This window comes from Octodon degus, unplaced genomic scaffold (genome assembly GCF_000260255.1).
Source record: "Octodon degus isolate 3935 unplaced genomic scaffold, OctDeg1.0 scaffold00073, whole genome shotgun sequence".
Taxonomy (NCBI): Eukaryota; Metazoa; Chordata; class Mammalia; order Rodentia; family Octodontidae; genus Octodon; species Octodon degus.
In genome coordinates, this window is record NW_004524649.1 from 6,061,050 (window position 1) to 6,082,307 (window position 21,258).

Here is a 21,258-nt window from a genome sequence, read left to right on the forward strand (position 1 = left end):
GAGAGAGAGAGAGAGAGAGAGAGAGAGAGAGAGATCTTTCTCAAATGGGAAGGGGATCAAGACAAGGAAGTACGGGAAGGGAGGGAAGGAAGAGGGGATGAAAGAGGAGTGACAACGTGTTATGTATATGCACCAACACCACACAAGGAATGTGAATACTGTGTATTACAAACACATACCTAAGGAAAGAAACCCAAAGCAATCTGGAGAGAGATAACGAGGAAAGGAGAGAGAAAAAGAAAGCAGAAAGGCAGGATGCAGAGGCCTCTGCAAAGGGCTGTGGGCGAGAAGTGGCTGCTTGCTTGAGGTCGCAGTTCGAGGACAGCCAAAAAGAGATGGTCACTCACAGAACCAGAGCCCTTCAGCACTGGGAAGGCCCTCAGAGGTCTTTGGGAGATTAACTGGGAGGATGCCCTGAGAAGAAGGACCATCACAATTAACTTTCAATTTCTCAGGGCAGAGGGACAGCTTGATTAGTGGCCTCCTCCCACTTCCTGCCCCTGCTCTCTCCCACAGCTTCCTACCGGCCACCATCCTTAGCACCTCCACCAGAAGTGTGCTGGGAGGACCGAGATGAACCAAAACACTGATTGGGGACAAGTTGAAAAATTAGTCTTTAGGATGAGGAATTTTAATTATTAATTACATTCACAGATGTCATTTGCACTTGCTAGTTCTGAGCTCCACCACCAGGGATCATTTCCTTTACTGGAGTACAGGGCCTTGACCTGGTCACCGGGCAGCCTGTGGTGTCTGAGAATCATGATAACACATGGTGACCGCGCATGGGTTCTGGCTGGGTCTGGGCTCTCTGCAGCCTTGGTAGATGTAACGGTCATCTAGTCCCCATTATTTACTAAGCAAGTGCTATGGGCCAAGCCCTGTCCTGGGAGTTGGGGACATAGCATTGAGCAGGTGGCAAACATCCTTACTCTTGTCCAGTTTATAGTTGCAAACTGGACAGATGTAGTTTTAAAGGACTAGTATATAACATTTATTTTTATTTATTTTTATTTTTTTGGCGGAACCGTGGAGTGAACTCAGATCCTTGCGTTTGCCAGTCAAGCGCTTATCCTACTGAGCCATCTCCCCGGCCCCTAGTATATAATGTTTAGGAGGACTTCAGGAGAGATAGGAAACCAGCACAGAGTACGGGACCTGGGGTGTGTTGGAGTGCTGGCTGCAGTGTTCTCCTGGGAAAGGTGGTGTAGGAAGGAAAGCAGCAGAAGCCAAGGGGGACCTGCCCTGCCCCTTGTGTCTGAGGGATGTGAAGGTGGTTGATGTGATTAAGGTGGGGGGAAAAGAGCAAAAATAATAAAAGGTGATGTTAGAAAAGTAAGTGAGTCACAGTAGACTTTAACTTGGAACATTCTAGAGCTTACTAGGATGATGAAAATGTTCTGCAGCTGAGCTAGTCTAGTAGCTCCTGGCCATGGGTGGCTATCTGAGCATTTGAAATGTTGCTAAGGTGATTGAAGAGCTGCACTTTTCATCTCATTTAACTTTTTTTTTTTTTTTTTTTGGTACTAGGAATCAGACTCAGGGCCTTGCTCTTGCCCACCAGGCACTGTGCCGCTGAGCTAACCCCTGGCACCTCATCTAACTTTAATGAATTCATATCTGAATAGGCCCATGTGGTTCATGGCTCCTGTATTCCGCAGTGCACTTCTGTGCAGGAAGGAGGTTGGCCTGGTTTGAATCGTGTTTCTGCAGTGCTGCTCTGGTGACCCTCCTAGAACGCGGAGAGGCAGGGACAGGAACAAGGACATCTGGTGACCATGGCAGGCCGTGGGTCTGCTTGTGCACAGAGTCCTGTACACTGTCTCTCCCATGTCACACCCAGCATGAGGACAGACAGAAACTCTCATTGAACTAGGAAGCTAAATTTTCCTTAAGACACTACTGAAATAAGCCTCTGTCTTCCAGGATGTGTCACTCTGAAAGCGAGAAGTGAGGCGGGGGGTACTCAAGCATGGACCCCCTACTCTTGGCCAGAGCTTCTGCTAATTTTAACAAAAACTTCCCCAGCAAGCTTGGCTTATTTTATGCTTTTCACAGTCAGTTCAAGTCACCAAAGCTCAGAGCAACGGAATCCTGTGGCCCGGAGTCATAGGCAGGGGCAAGAGCTGACTGTGTCTTCCTTGCTCAAACCCATGTCCTTCTTACCTCAGCATCACAGGTGACAAGACTCTTCCAAAACAACCCCAAATCTTTGGTCTGACAAAGGCATAGTTGAAGACGAGCCTAGCTCTGCTAGCAAGGAAGCTAAGGTTTTTCTCATTGTTTGAAGACAAAGCAAATTCTCAGAAATAAGAGGGTCCCTTTGCCACAGATTTTGAAATGAATCCCACTCTCTCCACCCAGCCAGAACAATTTTCTTTCACTTCATTGAGAAATCTGGGAGATTGCTTCTAGGAGCTGGGTACCTAGGATTTGATGTACCCATCTTGCACTACAGGACACTAAAATCAGTAGCCGCTGTGTGCAGATGGCACGGTACTTCCAACATAGCTGTTGTCAAGTAGTTTGACTGGGGTGGAAAGAAGAAAGTTCCTGGAACTGGTGTGCAGGGGCTCCACCTCATCAGCTCTGGATACCAACAGTAGGTGAATGTGAGACCCAAGCCCCAAACAGGTGCCCTGTTGGATGGACACTGTCAGCAAGCTCCCCAGCCTGTGGTGGTCCTGGGTGCCCAAGCATGGGGTGGCCCAATGGATAGGCTCCACCTCAGTGCTTGGGACACAGCAGCTACAGTCCTCCCTGAAACACACCATGGGGGCCCAAGCCTGCCCCAAGAGGTCACATTTACATTTCCCAAGGAAAGCTCCCTCTCTAGAAGAAAAGCTCCTTGCGCCTCCCTTTCTAATCTGAAACCTATTATTTAGAATCAAAAAGAGTGCACACAAATTAGGACCTTCAGGCCTCAGAATGAAAAAGCAAATAGAATTCATACTCGGTTGCTAAAAATTTCCTTTGTTCGTTGTCCAGAAGTCTTTTTCCTGGGAGTCCATGTGTTGAAATCAGGGTGAGATTATTAAATTTCAGGTGAGAGCTAAAGAGAAAGACAAAAGGAAAAAGAACAAAGAGAGGTTAAGCTCAATTCAGTGAAAGTTCATTATAATTCAAATTAACTTTATGTGTCATCTAACTGTTGGATCTTTCTTTGAAGCTAGCAACTCTTTTCACACAAACCTTCAAATCGAATTGTTTAAGTGAAAAAAAAAAAAAAGATGGCGCTAGAGACACTAATTGTAGAAAATTCCAAAGGCTACACATAGTATAATGGCAAACATAGTTTAGTTTTTTTTTTTTTTTTTTAAATGCTTCTCAAAGTAGAACTCACAAATTGGGAGGAGAAAAGTCAATTCAGTATAAATTAATAGAAATTTTGAAGTCAAAATAGCTCTAAGAAATGGAGCTATGACCATCACAGCTGTCCCTCGGCCAGCCAGCTGTCACTTTCCTACTTAGTCCCCACCCCGTGGCACGAGGTCAGCAGTATGACTGGCCACAGCTCACAAAATGTGAGTGAATGTTTAAATTTTCAAAAGTTTATTACAGTAAGAGTTGCACCGCCACGAATCTCCTTAGAATCCTGCAGAAGCTCTGGAGTTCTGAAAGTCCTCTTTGCTGAGTGTTTTTTTTTTTTTTTTTTCACACAGTAGAGCTTTATTTATAAATTAGTGCACATAAATCTCTCTCTTTCTGTGTGTGTGTGCATGTGCGTATGTGTGTGCTTGTGTGTGTGTAAGACAGATGCAAAGAAGAGTATTTCCTATTTGGTAGGACTATTGCCACAGGATGAATTATTAGTTTATCAATGATTTTCCAGGATTTAAAGGATCATCCTGGCACCTTTACAATATCAAGGGAGCCACAAGAGCATAATTATGGTAATATTTCTGATTATCTGCATAACCGATCATGTGGCGATCATTTGACTGACTGTGTTCCGATGTAATTTGGTTGTTAGGGCCGCTGAAACAGACTACTGGCATTTGACTGTTTTAGCTTAACAGACGCAGGCTATATTTATGTTGAGTAGAGAAATAATTTTTTCCCATTAAAATGATTTACAGAAACTGTCATCCTGTACTCCTGCAGGTTCATTTTATTTTATTTATTTTATTTATTTTTTTTCAAAGTTTTATTGATAAACAGATAGCAATGAGACAGTTTCAAATCAAATCGGAAGTACAGTTTCAACAAATAATACACTGCATATATTCTTCTTAGTGGTTAATTGCTGTACAAGATGCGGACTTGTGATCCTATTTACAAACACCATTAGAACAAATCATTCTATTCATTAAGAGAATGCAACTATATATCTATCCTAACCACTTTGAATACACAGATACATAATGGACATTCATCAGTATACCCCATTTATATATTCTAAGTTCCGTTATTGAATATTATAGGTGTGTAAACTCAGTAAAATATTCTAAAAGAGTCCAGTAGCCCATAATAGCATTGGGTCTTCTGTTTAACTGGCAATGTCAAATTATTGACCTGAGTCCCCCACAGCTCAACATAACAGCATGGCTTTATTTCCTATATTTCGTCTTCATACTTTTCTACTGGAAGGTTAAGACCAAGGTAAAGCAGGACCTATGCAACAAGAGTTGTAGCTTTTTGGTCTGAGAAGGTCAGTGAAATGCCCTCAGGATTTATCCTGAGATCCTGTACCTCAGATTGTAGAACCTTCGTCAGTGCAGCCATGTGGATGAGTCACGGCCATTGCTTGGCCAATGTGCTCTCTGTGAAAGCCTGAGAGAGTGTCTTCTCCCCACGTGACTCTCCTTAGGCACACTCTATGTCATCGATCACTTTTCTCTTTGGCCCCATAATCTTCTTGATCAGAAAATTTGGGACACTACCGAGGTACATGACATTACAGTACAAGTTCTCATATGTCCTGAGTCTTAATTGACCTTAGAAGGCTAGGGCCAAAATGTTGGCTTTCCTTGTAGCCCTCCTTTTTCTCTAATTTTGGTCTGCAAACTTATGTTGTTAACCATCCAGAAGACAAGCTTATTGTTATTATCAAACGATTTAGGCTATCAAGCTTAACCTCACTATCTCACTGCATTTCATGCTGAGTGGTTTTGATTGCATTGCCACAGTTTCCCCGTGTCCTGAATCCATTCAACACTTGTCCCTTTCCTGGTCATTCTGACTTTGGGAAGGAGCCAGAAGTCACCCAATGCCAGATTCAGCGACTAAGGTGGGTGAGGACACAGTGTCACGTTTTAGGAGCCTGCCTCTCCACTGATGGCAGCTGCATTCACTGAACTTTTGATCATGCTCATCAACAAGGACTCCCAGAGCTGCTCCAGAAAGTGGCAAGAGTGACAGGATGAATGTATTGGGGAGTGAGTATTTTGAGGGGGTAACCAATGGTAATCTGACTGCTATGGTAAGACATTTTTTTAAAAATGTAAACATTTTAAAAAATGTAATTTTTGGTCACCTGTTATAGTAGGCAAAAGTGAGGCAAAACGAACTGCCAATGCCAGGCAGCTCAACAGTCTAGGTTGCCTGGCTCTCATCTAACCGTTGCCTATTCAGTGGTTATTCAAAATCTGAAGGGCCTGAGTTCCAGAGCTCCCTGTGAATTCCAAAACCTAAGGGTGCTAAAGCCCCAAATACAGTGGTGCATTGTGTGTTGCCCTTGAACACCCTCCTTCCCTTCCTAAAGCATCTCTACATTACCTCTACTACCAAGTGCAAAGTAAAGGCTGTCTCAGTAGCTACCTGTGTTGTTTAGGGAATAACCCAGAAAAACATCTGCACATGCTCAGTACCAATATAATCCTCCCTCCAAAGAATTACTGTCAGGGCTGGGGAGATAGCTCACCGGCATAAGCATCTGCCTGGCCAGCACAAGGTCCTGAGTTCAAAGTACCACAAGAACGAAAAACAAACCAAAGGATTCCTGTCTGAGGTTGGTTGAATCTATGCTTTGAAAGCCAGCCCTCTGAACACAAATGACCACAGAGATCCTGAGACCACTACCACCCCCAGGTCAGCCTCAGTGCTGGTCACCATCAGATACATGGATATCCCCAGCATCAAAGCATCTTCAGAGGAAGTTTTTGAGGACATCTCTTAAGAGCAAAACCTGTTTTGCACTGGCATCAGGCTCTCCAGAGCCCAATGTACATGTATAACCATTAATCTTCAAGACAAATTACCTGTCTTTCCTGTGTAAGAAAGTCAATGCTGGAAATGGTAAGGCGTGTGTGTGTGTGTGTGTGTGTGTGTGTGTGTGTGTGTTGGGGAGGGGAATTGGCACTATGGAGACTAGATCAAATCCAGGGCCTTTGCCCTGAACTCTATCCCCAGTCCTTTGAAAAAATTATTTTACTTTGAGAGAAGGGTTCACAAAATTTCTCAGATCCTCAGGCTGGATACAACTTGTAATCCTCCTGCCTCAGCCTCTTAAGAGTACTGGGATTACAGACCAAAGCCACTACACTGGCTAGAAATGATAATTTGTTCAAGGTCACGAAGCTCATACACAGCAGGGCCAGAAATAAAATTCACGTTTTCCAAGTCAGTCCAAGCAGCACCCTCGCTGCACACCCAGCCTCTCTACAGGGAGTCCTTTGCCTAGCACACTAATTGCAGGCTTCCGAGGACTCACTCACATCTGCCCCTCGGGGTTTAAAATACTTCTGCTTAGAGTCAGCAACATTTTATGGGTGAGAGGATGTTTTCAGGGGATCCTGGTTGGTGAGAAAGGTTTCTTTTCTAAAAATTGTTCCTTAGTTCACACATCCCCTTTCAATCAACCAAATGCCAGGGAAGGAGCCTCCCCGAGCCAGAGGAGAACACCTGCCTCCTCTCCCCGGAGGAGCTGGAAGCTTTCCAACTGTGGAAATGCTATCAATTTACTGACAATCTGTTAAGTAGCACTAAAAACAGGCGACTTTCGGTGATGGCTCGGGTGGGCAGTGCAATAAACCCAACTGCACATGACCTTTAAAAATAGCTAAATATTATGAGAGGTTTTGCTCTAAAAGTCTCTCAGGATGGGTGTCATTTAAGAATGAATATTCTTATTGGATACAAACAAACCAAGCACATCTTATCTGCTAATAAGAATAGAAATTCTAGATATCTTCAAATAGCAGAAAGGTCACAATTAACCCCGGCTATGTGTGACTCCAGCCCCAAATGCTCAACAGTGACAGGCTCTGGATTTATCACCGTTTAATGGGGAGCACAAATAATAAAATGTGTTTATCTGCGGGGGCATTAAAACTTCTGGTTTGGGGCCCCACATGACCAAACTGTGGTTTACGTTGCACTAACAGGGGCTCCACACTGGTTCTTTTTACATCTCCATGTGAATAGAAGTCTTAATGACCCTGCAGCTATACCTCTCACTACAAATTGCTTTTTACTACAAAAAGCAATTCCTTGGGTATGGGATAATTTGAATTATCTAACGACATGGATCAAATGACTCATAAATTGCTAAATTACCACACTGAATTTTCCTGAATTATGCTGTTGTACAATTAGAAAATTTCCCTAAAGACAGAATACGATTGGAAAAAAAAAAAAAAGCTGTTCTGTAACAATATGGTACAGATGATCTTTTTCCTTTTATAGGAGGGAGGCATTTGCTGAAGTTTTATGTATGAGAGAAGCGGCTTCCGAGTACTTCCTCCAGCCTCAGTCAGAGCCTGCTGTGTGCCCGGTCTTGCCTCTGCCTGAGTTCTGGCTTCCTACCTCAGCCTTCCTTGTCCTCCTGCTCTGGTCCCCACTCCTCAATGAGTCAGAAGTGGAGCACAGACCAGCCTCCCTGTGCCTTCTCTTTCCCCTTCTGCTTCCAAGTCCCCTTCCCCAATATATTACCTCCTTTGCCCTGGTCCCCAGCCCTGAACCAGCCACTTCCTCCCAGGATGTCACATAATAAACTAGCCCAGTGCTGACTCGGTGGGCTGGAGGGAGGTCCCCGCAGGCCCACGGGAGCCTCGCCCATCACACCCACATTCTGGGCAGAAGGAAGGAGGACTCGGGAGGGCCCAAGGGAGCTCCTGAGGTCACTTACACCCGGTAGAGTTTTTTTCAAACAGAATGAGGATTTTCCAACAGAGCAGTACCCAGAAGTAGAGCAGGTTCTGAGCAAGAGCGCCAACAGCGAGGTCTAGAAACAGCGAGATCAATCAGATGGTCGGGTGGCATGGCTCAATTAACTGGCTGCAAAGTTTAGCTAATGAGCTCAAACTCCCAATTGGTCAGGGTCTGGGACCAGTGCAGGAGGCCCGTCCATATTTCACAGAAGAAAGGCTGCTATCTGGAGCCTTCCAGAAGTCCCTGGGGCCTGTCCCATGTGTCAGCAGAGTGTAGTGACAGCCCAGGTGGAGCAGTGAAGGGGACTAGGATTGAATGAGCATTTCCAACCTCCTTGAAGCACCACACTGCTCCATCTCTGCCACCCAAGGACAAAGTGCAGAGAGCACAGGGAGGCAGGTGGTGGTCCCCACTCACCTGGGTCATGCAGGAAGGGCAGGGAGGGGACAGGAGGAGGAGGACCTCAGCTCCAAGATTCAAGTGGACAGCACACGGGTGTGCAGGTGGGGAGACCCCAAAGGCTGGGGTTACCTATGACTGAGAACTGCCAGATGCCACTATGGACCCTGAGCCACGGGAGCAGGATGGAGGAAATAGGAGGCTGGGCTATGGCCAAAGTGTCCCCTACCCAGGAGCTGGGTCCCCAGAACTTGCTGTGTGCTGCCTGCGACAACATGGTTTCCTGGCTTCAGTTCTTTTTCAACCAGCCCTACCTCCATTGTCCAGCTCTCTGTCACTAAGCTTCCTACGTGACGTGCCCATGGCCCTGTACTAATAGTGTTCTTCAGAGGTACACATCTAATTCCCAAGAGCTTTAGCTCATCCCAATCTCAGCATTCACATGGCAGCCCAGTCCCTTCCCGTGTCTCTGCCAATGGCACAGCCAAGGAACCATATCTCCAGCTAGGATTTGGAAGCCCAGCCCAGGCACCAGACCACCCCCCCGTCTTGTCTAGAGTTCTTTCCTTCTCCTTCCCCCTTCCCCCTTTCTCTCCCCCTCCTCCTTCCCCTTCTTCTCCCTGTCTTGGCACTGGGGATTGAACTCAGGGCCTTTGTGCTGAGGTAAGTTCTCACTAAGTTGCTAAATTCCTCAGGCTGAGCTTGAATTTGTGATCCTCCTGACTCAGCCTCCCCAAGAGCTGGGATTACAGGCATGTGCCATCAAGCAGCTGCCATTACTCACCTCTGCCTAGACAGTCTTAGGGTTAGTGTCCCTGCTCCAGTGTCTTCTTAGTCCGTCTTCCACACAGCTACTGGAAACTTCTTTTAAAATCAAATTCTCATCTTTTTTTGGGGGGGTGGTACCTGAATTCAGGACCTTGCACTTGCCAGGCAAGTGCTTATTCTACTTAGCCATCTCCCTGGCCCTTCAAATTCTCATCTTTGTTCACTACTTCGGTAAGGATCCTGGGCTCAAGAGTCCAGCTTCCTTTAGTCAGACTCCCGGCTCAAAAGCACTTTCTTGGTGTTGACCTTGGACAAGTTATCTAACCTGAGAGAAGCTCAGTTTGTTTGCCTATGAAATGGGAATGGGGGACTTGATGCTTCCTAGGGGATACTGTGAAGATTAGGTGAAGTAGTGTCTGAAATGTTTACAATATTTCACAGTATATTTTCAGTGAATGTTAACTTTTTAGTTAGCAAGATACTAAGTCAAAATCACAGTCTCAGTACATAAGGGCCTAGGATCAGGCCTAACCAAACCTGCCAACCTCCACTGTAACACTATTTCCTAGGCCTTTCCATGAAAATGCCATAGCACTTTTGGTTTTCTTGAACCTGATATTTTTCCTGTGACGGTTTTCTTTGCAATTGGGCTTAGCAACAACCTTGTATTTCCCTGCGTTTACTGGTTCAAAGACAGGACGTTTGTAATGTACCACTCCAATGGGCTCTAGTTCTTCAGAGGGTGAATGATGTCACAGAGATGCAATGTTCAAGATTTTGCATTTGAGGGCTGGCCAAATAGCTCAGCAGATTAAAGTGCCTGCTTAGGCAGACGCAGGGGCCAGGAGTTCGATCCCAGGGTCTGCTGTGCTGGCCCTGTCCCTGGGACACATTGAGATGGCAATTGAGACTGGGCATGGTGGTACGTCCCTGTAATCCCAGCACTTGGGAGGCTGTAAACACGAGGATCACTATGAGTCCGATCTACACAATGAGACCCTATAGACCCTGTCCTAAATACAAAGAAAAAATATTAAAAAGATTTTACATTTGGTCACCTATGAATATTCCAAAACTTGTGGCAGATAGGACAGGGATCACAGGGCACACAGTGGCTTGGAGCAGGCATTATAGGAGCGGCACAAACAGCAGATCGCAGATGAAGGCCCAAACCTTGGGACTAACAACGCCGGCTTCATGTAGAAGAACAATATCACACACCATCAGGAGCCCTCTGCTGGAAAGTCAAAGGTCACCAGATTGGTGAAGAAGGAAAAAAAAAAGTTGCAGTGCAGCAGCACTCCGGCCATTGAGGCATTAAACAAGCGCACCTGCAAGCCCAGCAAATGGTTCCAGTGGGATTTCGCGTTGCTGTGGAGACCGAGGGCGGAACCGCTCCAAGACACTCGCAAAGCAGGGAGGATTAGAGTATCCAGGGAAATAAGTAAAAGGTATTGCATTTCGTTCCACGTTGCAGGAGGACAGCTACAAAACTAGGTTTAAACATCCTTATGCTTCAAAGAAAGGGTCTGCCAATGTATTGTGACCATGAAAAAGAAACAGAAAACATTTTTAAGGCTAAGGAAACATATTCTTTAACCTTCTGGGCAGTAGAAACCTGTCCATGTGCTAAGGAATTGCTCATTATTTTTTACCTTTGTTGGCCTTTTTCCCCTTTCTTTCTTTTGGCATACCAAAGGCAGCTACATCATGCAATTTAATTAACTGCTTTCATTAGTACTTCTACTTGAACAAACAGATAATGTAGAGAAAAAGATAATTTCCTCAATTAATTTAAATGTCTCATTTTAATTTACTAAAACCTTTGCTTTCTAAATTGTTCCGAAAACAGTGATGAAAATATTTGCCAACAGCAAATCCTAGCTCAAGGTAGATATCTGAACTGACTGAATGTTTTACTAGTCAAAGAGTTACTCAGACAATCTCACCTTAAAAATATAAGATAATATCACTCAGTTAGTCAGACAGTGCCATAGGTGGGGGCTAAAAGTCAATCTAGGTGAACTTTCATTGTTAATAGAAAATATGGGGCAAAACAAATCAGAACAAAATACTAAACTGAAAGTACAATCTACCAGTTTTTCCCTGAATTTTTTTTAAACTTCGTCAGCTATATTTTTTCTTCTTAGGTCACAAAGGAGACCATTTTGACAGATCTTGAGATAATTATTTCATCTCTGTGCTGCCAGTAAAAATAATAGGGTGGCTGCCTCCATGGACACAGAGCTGTCAGTAATGTCATACTGTGGCCTTGAGGGAGACCACTGAGGTCCAAAGAGCAAGAGTGGGTGGAGGGGGCAGTTCATCCTGGAGAGGGTGCAGGGGCCAGGGAAGAAGCCTGGGCCAGCTCTCCCAGGCCCTGCTTTTCATCAGTCCCTCAAGGAACCAGGGTGAGACCCGGATGAGATGGACGAAGAGCAGGTCTCTTCAACCTGCTCTGAGGCCAAGCTGGGTGCTGGGTCACAGGATGTGGGGCTGCAGCAGACCTCAGTAGAGGAGGGGCCTGGATGCTCTAAGGCATTTTCAGGGCTGGGCAGGGGCAGGTATGGCAGCAAGGGCAAAAGTCTAGGGGAGGATTTGGGGACTTAGAATCTCAGGGGACAGCTTGTGGATCTACATACAAAAGCAACACTTCAATCCTTACTGGAAAAAAAGGCAGCTGTTGTGGATGAAATATCAATTGGAAGAGTGCGAATACAATTTGGGAGTTCTTATAAAGCAGACTAAAATGAATTTAGATTTTTCTTTATGATTTAGGGGACATTGTTAATGTTGTTTTGATACATATATGAAGTAAAAATATACATTTATAATTTGGGCATATGCTTGTTAAGCACATCCAAGATATAAATACCATGATGGCAGCTATAAAAGACAAGACAGAAAGCCTTTGTACATAAGAAATGGTAAACGATATACAGACCAATCAGTTACCAAGACTGAAATACAAAGTATTATGGGAACTCAAAAGTGAGTGACATCATTTCTGGTGGGACAGGATGATGAAGGTTTTATGATTTAGGCAAATAATGGCTATTAGGAAAGCTTGATTAGCACCATATGGGCAGGCTGCTCTGCTTGGCAGGTATTTGTCTTGGGCCTCTATTCTCAATGGTGATAATTTAACCACAGAGATTTCCAGGATGGTTTCTACAGAGTCCAATGTAATATGTAAATACCAGGGACGTGGGATAATGACTTTAGTTATATCATGTTAATGATATCTTAATCATTAGGGCTAAGTCCCAATGTAATACTCTAACTTTGTAGTTATAGCATTTGCTAAGAATTAGAAAATGTGGTTTGGAAAACAAGCCCATAAAAAGTTTACTTATGATGAACAATTAGAGGGGGAGGAAATAGTTTCCTTCTAGAAAAGGCCACCAATACAGAAATGCTTCCTAAACCCAGCTGCGTGGGAGAATTATTGAGGCAGTTGGCAAAACACACACACACACACACACACACACACACACACACACACACACTCTCTCCTAGAATATACTTCAGCCCTATTGAATTATAATTCCAGAAGCACGGACCCCTAAAAGCACCTTCCACCCTTCCCACCCCCATCTCCAATACACTCAGAATTACAGAGTAGAACTTTCACATTCTGTTGCTTATAGAAAGATTACTTGACATTTGTCCTAATCCCTGGGAAGATGATTCACATTATTTTTCTTCACGATAGGTTCTTTAAATATAAAGGAAAATCCAAAGTGATTTTTAATCAGGTCCCAATGCCTTACTATGTTGATCGTGTTGGATTATTTCTTTGGAAAGAATCATCTTGAAAGGACTCAGTTATAAGTAAGCTTATTTTTCAGAGACATGGCCCTAGGAGTTGGCTGGCCAGCTTTGGGTCTCACAGAACTGCCGCTCTCCAGAGAGGAGTTCTCAAACAACCCCACAGGCCCATGTGTTCAAGGACTGGTTGCTAGCTTGTGATGCTATTAGGAGGTGATGGAAGCTGTAGGAGGTGGGGTGGGAAGGAGGGATCGATGGGGGGGGAAGGGAGGAAGAAGGCAGGTAGACAGGAAGGAAGGAAGGAAGGAAGGAAGGAAGGAAGGAAGGAAGGAAGGAAGGAAGGAAGGAAGGTCATTAGAAACATGCATTAGTGGCCCATGGGACAATGATGGTCAGCTGGAGCCCTTGGACAGACACAGTAGGGTCCCTATGGACAATGATCCATGAACCATAAGGGCACTGGACACTCCTAGTGTGGGCCAAAAACTAGCCGGAAGTGCATCATTTCTGTGTGCCCTGGAGTCTAGTGGTTTTATGAAACAGAAACCCCTCTGAGGGTCAGGCTGTTTGCTTGGTCCTTCAGATGTTAAGGAGGGGCACTGGCTACTTTAACCAAACTCTGAGGGTTATGATTTATATCTAGATATCCCCTGAAACCCTCCTGTGATACTAGGCCGAGCTTTGGGGAGGTTACTGGATGGTGGGGTTGCTATAACTCACTTGCTATCAGATGAGGCCTGATTGGAAGAGGTGGGTCATGGGGATGTGACCCAGAAGGATTTAGCTCCTTTCCTGACCCCTCCCTTGACTCTGCTTCCTGCCCACCATGCTGTGAGTAGCTCTCCTACCCCATGCCCCTCTGCCATGCTGTCCTGCCTTGGAGCCAGCCAGCCATGCAAGGACTAAGATTACTGAAACATAAGCCAAAATAAACTTCTCTTTGAAATTGAAGGTGTTGAGTACTGTGCCTCAGCAATAAGAAGGTGACAAGGACACAGGCTACATCGCACAAAGAGTCAGATGCAGCTGCTGTCCAGCTCACCTCTTGTCTTTAAAGGAAGGAGTGTATTCCATACCTAGAAGACATCGTCTCCCTCATGCCTGCCCCCTTGACAGTCTGCTCAGCTCAGCTACCACTGGCACCCCGCTGTGCATAACTAATTAGTAGGGGGTGTCAGTAATCAGTACTGAGTGGGGCATTAGGATGGACACCAGTGCACAGGGAGGAATTCTCGGTGCTGTCCCTGTTGTACAGGCACAGAGTTGGGGTTCTCCGGTGTTGGACAGCGCTGACTCCCCTGCACATGGGCTCAGCAGTGCTCAGATATGCATGACCTTTAGAGCCCCTGAGGGTGTGAACATGCCACTCTGGGCCCTGACATCAGACACAGATTCAGTCCTTCCGGAGTAAGGCCTCAGCTCCCCAGACAGCTTCTAGGTAATGCTGAAGGGGCTCTGATCAGTTCAGAAACTACTGATCAAAACTTAGATCTAACCTTTCTGTCTTCAAGTAGAAATAAATTGCTGTAGTTGCCCTCAAACACCATCTTTCCTCCAACAAAGGCTCATGGTGGCAAAGGACAACTGGGATCTCCTTAGAGCCACAAAATCCCCTCAAAAACCACTTGACAGGGCAGGGAAGAGGCTAAACCTGATCTAGTCCTGGTTTCTCCTTTGTCTATGCCACATGCTTTGGTAAAGGGCCACTGTTAAGGCTCTTGGAAAAAAAGAAGAGAACAAACTAACACAACAGAGGGGCAGTGAGGATGCTCCAGCCCATGCTGTGCCCACCTGTGCTACCTGGGCACCCACACTGCCGCCTCTCTCTACCACAGGATGTCTAGGCCACAGGAGGTGGGTCCATATTTTGGAAGAAAAATCAAGTGGCCACAACCACCAGGGGAATGGTCAGCTTCCTTAGCCCACACAGGGACAAGAGTGCCTCGGTCACCTGTAGCAATGACCCAGTGACTGATGCACGCCTTGGGGCCCTGCTGGCCCTCACTGCCCACCTCATGGCCCTGCACTCTCAGCACTCCTTAGCGTGGCTGTTGTGTGGGCCTCCTGTTCCTCTGCTTTGCTTGGTCTGAAGGAATGCAAACCAAGACAGCTGGCCCCAGCATCATTTCAAAATGACCTGACACCCAGTGGTGACGTCTAGGTGAGCAAGGGCACAGCTCATTTTGGCTACAGTCTGTGCTTCGTGTGACCCCAAGAACTCATTTTCTGCCTCACGTCCCAAATGTCACAGAATCACCAAGAGCCTGAGTCAGCCGTTCCCCTCAAAAAAGGCTTACCACGGCCCCAGCAGGATTGCCTTGCTTGAGAAAAGTTACCCCCAAGAGGAGCAGGAGTGGATAATTTCAGTAAAGGCAGAGACTGTAACATTAATTTCATTTAAGTATCAGAATCAGATTAGGATGCCCACTGTGATTAGTGACTGCTCAGCGGTCCAGTCCTCACTGAATGTCACATCGCATTGTAGGGGGTGGGGAAGCTGAGCCACAGAGCAGCCAGGATCGTCCTCCTGGGATGCCGAGTCAGTACGGCAAGACATGACCTGCCCCATCTCTGTCTCCAGCTGCTGCCAGCTCCCCAGACTGCAGCAGGCTGCCAGGCAGGTGCCACTGTCCTTGTCCCCACCCTGTTTCTGTCTGTTGCAAGGGTGGGCACCAAGGGGCACATGTGCCCTTCCATTCCTGCGGCAGCGACCCACAGGATGGGACAGTTACAAACACCATCCTGTGTTCCTGGGGCTTCAGTGCTGAGATCAGCAAGGAAGTGCTATTTAATTAGTCACCTAATTAGTGACAGGCCACACTGAAGGTTTCAGATGTTCCCAGACAAATGTAAAGATAAAAAGCCTAATTAAGCTGCTGGCACCAGGCTGCTGCCGCCAGCACCAGCAGCTCTGCCGGAAATTGTGTGGAGCTGTGAGGCCAATCTCAGCAGCTCAGATGAGCAGGCCACAAGTGCAGCTCCGGAGACATCAGCAACCCATGACGCCTTCCTCCTGGCACGCTTAGCCAGAGGAGGGGGGAGTCTACACTGGGAACCTGAGACTCTTCCTTTGGTGGGATTATTTTTTGAGCACACTCTGCCCGGTAGTGGACAGCAATGGACAGTGTCCCCTGTGAACGCAAGTGTCTGGCTCTCCAGTCACTAGGGAGTTATGGGGCTGCGTGCAGTCACTGCCATCCCATGAGTCACCTGCTCATCTTCCCAGTGCCGTTTCATGCCCTTCAAGAGAGTCTTTGCCTTGGAAGAGGAGGAAAGAGGATTTAGAAACAGTGGACCAGAAGTCAGTGACCTGTGTCCTGGAGGAGACTGACCCGGGACCTGTCCTGCTGGGGGCTGGGGTCTCACACCAGGAGATGATAAAAAGCCATTCTTCCACACAGTCCTGGAAAACAGGTGTCCATCTGTCCAGGAGCCTGGTTGGGGCAGGGCTTGTGTCTGCCTGCATTCAGAGAGCCTCCAGGTCAGCCTGACACACTCGTCCACGGCCCACATGGTGAGCAAAAAGGAAGAAAACCTGAGAGAACTTCAGGGACCTGGCTCCCCATGCCACTTTTTTTTTTTTTTTTTTTACTAATAATCCCATATTTTAAAAAATGATTTTAGAGTATCTTTGTGGAAAGCTTGCAAAACTCAAGCTATTGCCCTGTGTGTGCGTGTGTGTGTGTTACTCTCACCTTCATATCTAGGAACTGCTTCCCTAGATATTCTCTCTCTCTCTCTCTCTCTCTCTCTCTCTCTCTCTCTCTCTCTCGTTAGAGAGGGTCTTACTAAGTCACTCAGTTGCCCAGGTGGGACTTGAACTTTGAACTTGCAGTCTTCTATGCCCCAGTCTCCCAGAGTGCTGAGATTACAGTGTGTGCCTCTGCACCCAGCTCCAAACTTTTGAGGAGTCAAGCAAGTCTTGACTCACTGCATGAAGTGACTTCCTGCTCCTCAGAGAGGCTGCAGACTGACCTAGATGATGACAGATGCTCCCCTGGGGGCATGACTGTGATGTAACAGGGAGGAGCTCATGAGAGACCTCTGCTAGGGTTGGTTGAGACCTCAGGTCCTAGGCACAGAGGAAGCAGCAGGGCCTTCCACAGGTCATGTGTTCTGGAGGTGGTTAGCCCCAGGGATGGGCTCATACCTAAGGCTGCTGCCTGCTGGTTTTGATTCTAATGGCTGTGGCTTAAAGAATCTTATTAAAAGAAGTGCTGGGGCCAGTGAGATAGCTCAGTGGTCTAAGCACATGCCTGGCAAGCGGGTTTGACCTCCAGTACTGCTTGCAACACTAACCCCATCCCCAATGCGCCAAGCTGGCCAGGCCACTGAGACCAGGTGTGGTGGCACATGCCTGTAATTCCAGCACTGTGGAGGATGAAACAGGAGGATCACTATGAGTCTGACCTGCATAGTGAGACCTTACACCAAATACATAAAATTAGAAGAAGAAGAAGAAGAAGAAGAAAAAAAAAAAACTTCTGAGAGGAATAAGGTAGGAGGTTTGGTCCAAAAATATAGTGAATGTTTAAGTTTTTAAAATTTATTACAGTAAAAAAATTGCCATTAATGTCCATCAAATTATCCCACCTTACTTCCAACACACTTATCCCATTGTCCTTGCCACTTCCTGCAGCTGCTCCGGAGCCCTCTTTCCTGAGTGTCTTCAGTTGCACTGTCATCTCTGCTTCTATGTCCTGAATTGATTTGAAACATTTCCTGCATGGTCATTTTGACTTTGGGAAAATCTCATGGTGCCAGATTCAGAGCCTAAGGAGGATATGAGCACGGGTCATGTTTTTATGAGCCTGCCTTTTGGCTGGATGGCACTCAGCAGCAGCATTCATCTTATATATTTTTTATTTAGTACAGGGTCTACAGGGTCTCACTATACACATTGGACTCACAGTGATTCTCCTGTTTTCAGCCTCTCAAGTGCTGGGATTACAGGTGCGTGCCATCACACCCAGTCTCAGTTGCTGTCTCAGTGTGCCCTGGGGGCGGGGCTGGCATGGCACACCGGGGATTGAACCCTGGTCCTTTGCCTTCCTAAGCAGGTGCTTTAGTTTGCTGAGATATCTGGCCAGCCCAGCTATCTAGTGGGCTTTATTAAAACACTCAGGAGCAAGAACTCCAGAGCTCCTGCTGAGAGTGGCATGAACGATGGGATGGGGGTGTTCTAAGCAAGGAGAAGTGTCGTGAAGGGGATTCATGGCAAAGTGTCTTTTACCATAATAAGCTTTTTTAAATCGAAACATTCACTGTATGCATTGACTGCCTCTGTATACACGACACCAATTGCCTGAGCCAAGAACTTTCTGGTTCAAAACACCACAGAAGCCGAATGGACAGAATCCACCAACCATAAGATTGTGGTTTTCCAGTAATTGAGGTCCATTGCCTGAAAATTTTGGGCAGGTGCAGGGCACCCGCAGATTCCAGGAAAATGTCTCGAATCCTGTCTTCCCTGCCCAGGCACTACTGCCTATACCACAGACAGGCATTGGAGTTCTCTGCTCCCGAGCATGGCACTGCCCTCCCCTGGCCAGCTCCTAGTCCTCAGAGGGGAACCCATGCCTGGTGGGCAGGAGACGGCAGAGAAGGCCAGGCCTGGGCAGCTCACATACACACTGGCCCTTCTTTACCTCATAAGTTGCTTCCCACAGCACCCTCACAAGACAGACACGTGAGACTGGAGAGGGGACACACCAGGGCAGCCTTGCTTCATCCTATAGATCCTGCACCCTCTCCATGTGTCACCAGTCCCAGACCGCCCCTTCCCCCTGGCAGATGCAGAAAAATCTGGGCTCCACTACTCAGGAAGCAAATAGAAGACAGGGATCCTGGTGTGTGTCCTTAGGGAATCACCTGCCAGATCTGTCACCTGGCCCTGGAGGCTGGGTAAGCCATGTCCTGGTGAGAACAGGATGTAGGGCTGACTCACCGGCCTGACAATCAGAGACAAAAAAGCGTGTCCCTGTTGAGGTCCCTGTGCATGGGGGTGGGGAGCTGAGGACCAGAAAGAACGGTGAGATGTGACACTAAAACAGAACGCCAGGCCCGCCCTCCACATTCCCACTGGGCATGGAGTTTCCATCCTGGCATCTCTCAGGCACTGCCTTCGAGCCTCAGTTCAGCTCTCCCAAAAGCATCTGGCACTTGGGAAAGGATGGACAGAATGAGGGCACAGGGCACAGGATGTGTACAAGGACTGCTTCCAGCGTCCTTTGAAGAAAAAACCAAGTGCACTTTGTAATGTCTTGCATGGAGATAATATAAGAACAAAGTGTGTGTCTGTTATGTTACCAGGTAACAGGATCGGCACATTTTCTGGAAAAAGGTTCTTGCGCCCGGCCTGAAACAGATTTTCTAGGAACCACAGTACAGCTGCTGAGTCTGAGAATGCAGCTCAAGAGTATGAGAGGGAGACTTTTCTAAATCATGCTTCCAAAATGGGGAGTTAGTCCTCATTGGTAGGCAGTGTTTGGTGAAAACTGTATTTCTTCAATTTCATTACAGTTCAAATGATGTATAAAATCCAGCTCAAGTGGCAGCTAAATCACTAAGACAAAATATGCAGGAGGTTACTATGGTGATTGCTGATTTAAAATAATTAGAGAAAATAATGAGAAAACAATTTCCGCTCTTAAGGATTACAGATCTGTAAACTGATGCCGGGCTATTTTTAGTGTACATAATCTCTGTAATGATGATAGAGAATTATGAGCACTTTACAATGCTTTAAAAAGGTCTGCCTGATTGGACAATTTAATCAACCTAGTACTTACATCAAAATTTATATTTGTCTTTATTAAATCTAAGTCAATTCCACAAAAAGAAAATTACATGTATATATCTTAACGCAATCATTTTAAACAAAATGTTATTACTAAGTATACAGGCAAATGAAGATTTAAGATGCATTTACAAGCACCTCCTGGCGATCACAATTTTTCAGCTCCACCCTGTTCATTCATCATTCAGAAGTGGCTGCGCCAGACAAGCTGCTGAGGAGCCTTCGGTGAAGGGACTCATCAGAGCGAGCAAGTACTCAGCGACAGGGTGGCACACATAGGACAGAGAACATCTCATGCAGCATCCATGAGTCACTCCTACAGTGAAATACCACTGCCATCCGACCACTATATTTAAGGATTTGGAGTTTTCTGACTTCAGGAGTGACACACAGCTCATATCTAGTTAATGGAGGGAGTGTTCAAGAAAATTGAAGGAATTGGCTTAAAACTCTGAGAAAAAAAAATCAGTTATTATTAACCTTTTTCTGGCTAATGTGATGTCAACTGAACAAAGTCTCCATTTAGGGTTAGCTTGTCCCTGTGTCAAGCAGATATGCACAATTTTCGGAGGTTGTCTTCTCTGTCCTCCCACTTAGTTAATCTTCCATGGCCAATCGTACTGTCCTTGTGCTGGTGACTTCCGGCATCTGGAGGAGCTGTGCTGGGCTGTATTTTCCCACCTCCCACCTATTTCTGGCACCTGTGGTTTTTAGTGGTAGCTAAAGTTTCCCCCGTGATCCCGAGGGAATGAGGTGGAAAAATCAAAGCTCTTTCCATTCAAGTTGCTCTGGTGTCCAAAAGTTAGGGTCTTTGAAAACATCTGACACTTAAGGTCTAAGTGAGGGGTGGTTATTGAGTAAATGGGAAAGGCAGAGGAGGAATAACTCCTGCTGTCCTCTGGCACAGGTGAGTAGCTATGGTGACACTAAGTCATTGAATATTTCAAAGTAGCTAGTAGACATAATTTTGAATGTATCCAACCCAAATGAATGATAAATGTTTGGTAAGATATGATAGATATGCTAGTTACCTAGGTATGATCATTTCCTGTTATACAAGTACTGAAATACCATTATTACCCCATAAACATATACAACTACTGTCTGTCAACTAAAATAAAAACATATTTTGAAAAAAAGAATAAACAAGGAAAACAGGTCTGGAGAAGTTAAATAATTCACAGAGGGTACTTTATCAGGTGCTGGTGCTGCCAGGGCATAATCCCAGATCCAGGGTCCTCTAAGCTGGGGCTCAGCCTGATAAAGGGATGCTGGAGTTTGGTGAGCAGATGGAGAGAAAGAGACTGGGAGTGGAAATACTTGGGAATCTGAAACTAAGAACAGAGGCTCTGCAAGGAAACCTGGTTAGGACCAAGGGGACCATGAGAGAACAGCGTCAGAGAGGCACAGGCCTCAGTCTTCCATGAAGG

General features: G+C 46.1%; 1 protein-coding gene across 3 annotated transcripts in view; it reads right to left on the reverse strand.

Annotated features, from left to right (window-relative positions):
• Cfap61 (cilia and flagella associated protein 61) overlaps window positions 1-21,258 on the reverse strand; it is a 241,515-nt gene that overhangs the window by 84,932 nt on the left and 135,325 nt on the right. For all 3 annotated transcript variants that reach the window (XM_023720073.1, XM_023720075.1, XM_023720074.1), the window contains one exon: window positions 2,954-3,052. In XM_023720073.1, coding sequence (XP_023575841.1) covers window positions 2,954-3,052 — 99 coding nt within the window. The remainder of the gene's footprint in view (window positions 1-2,953; window positions 3,053-21,258) is intronic.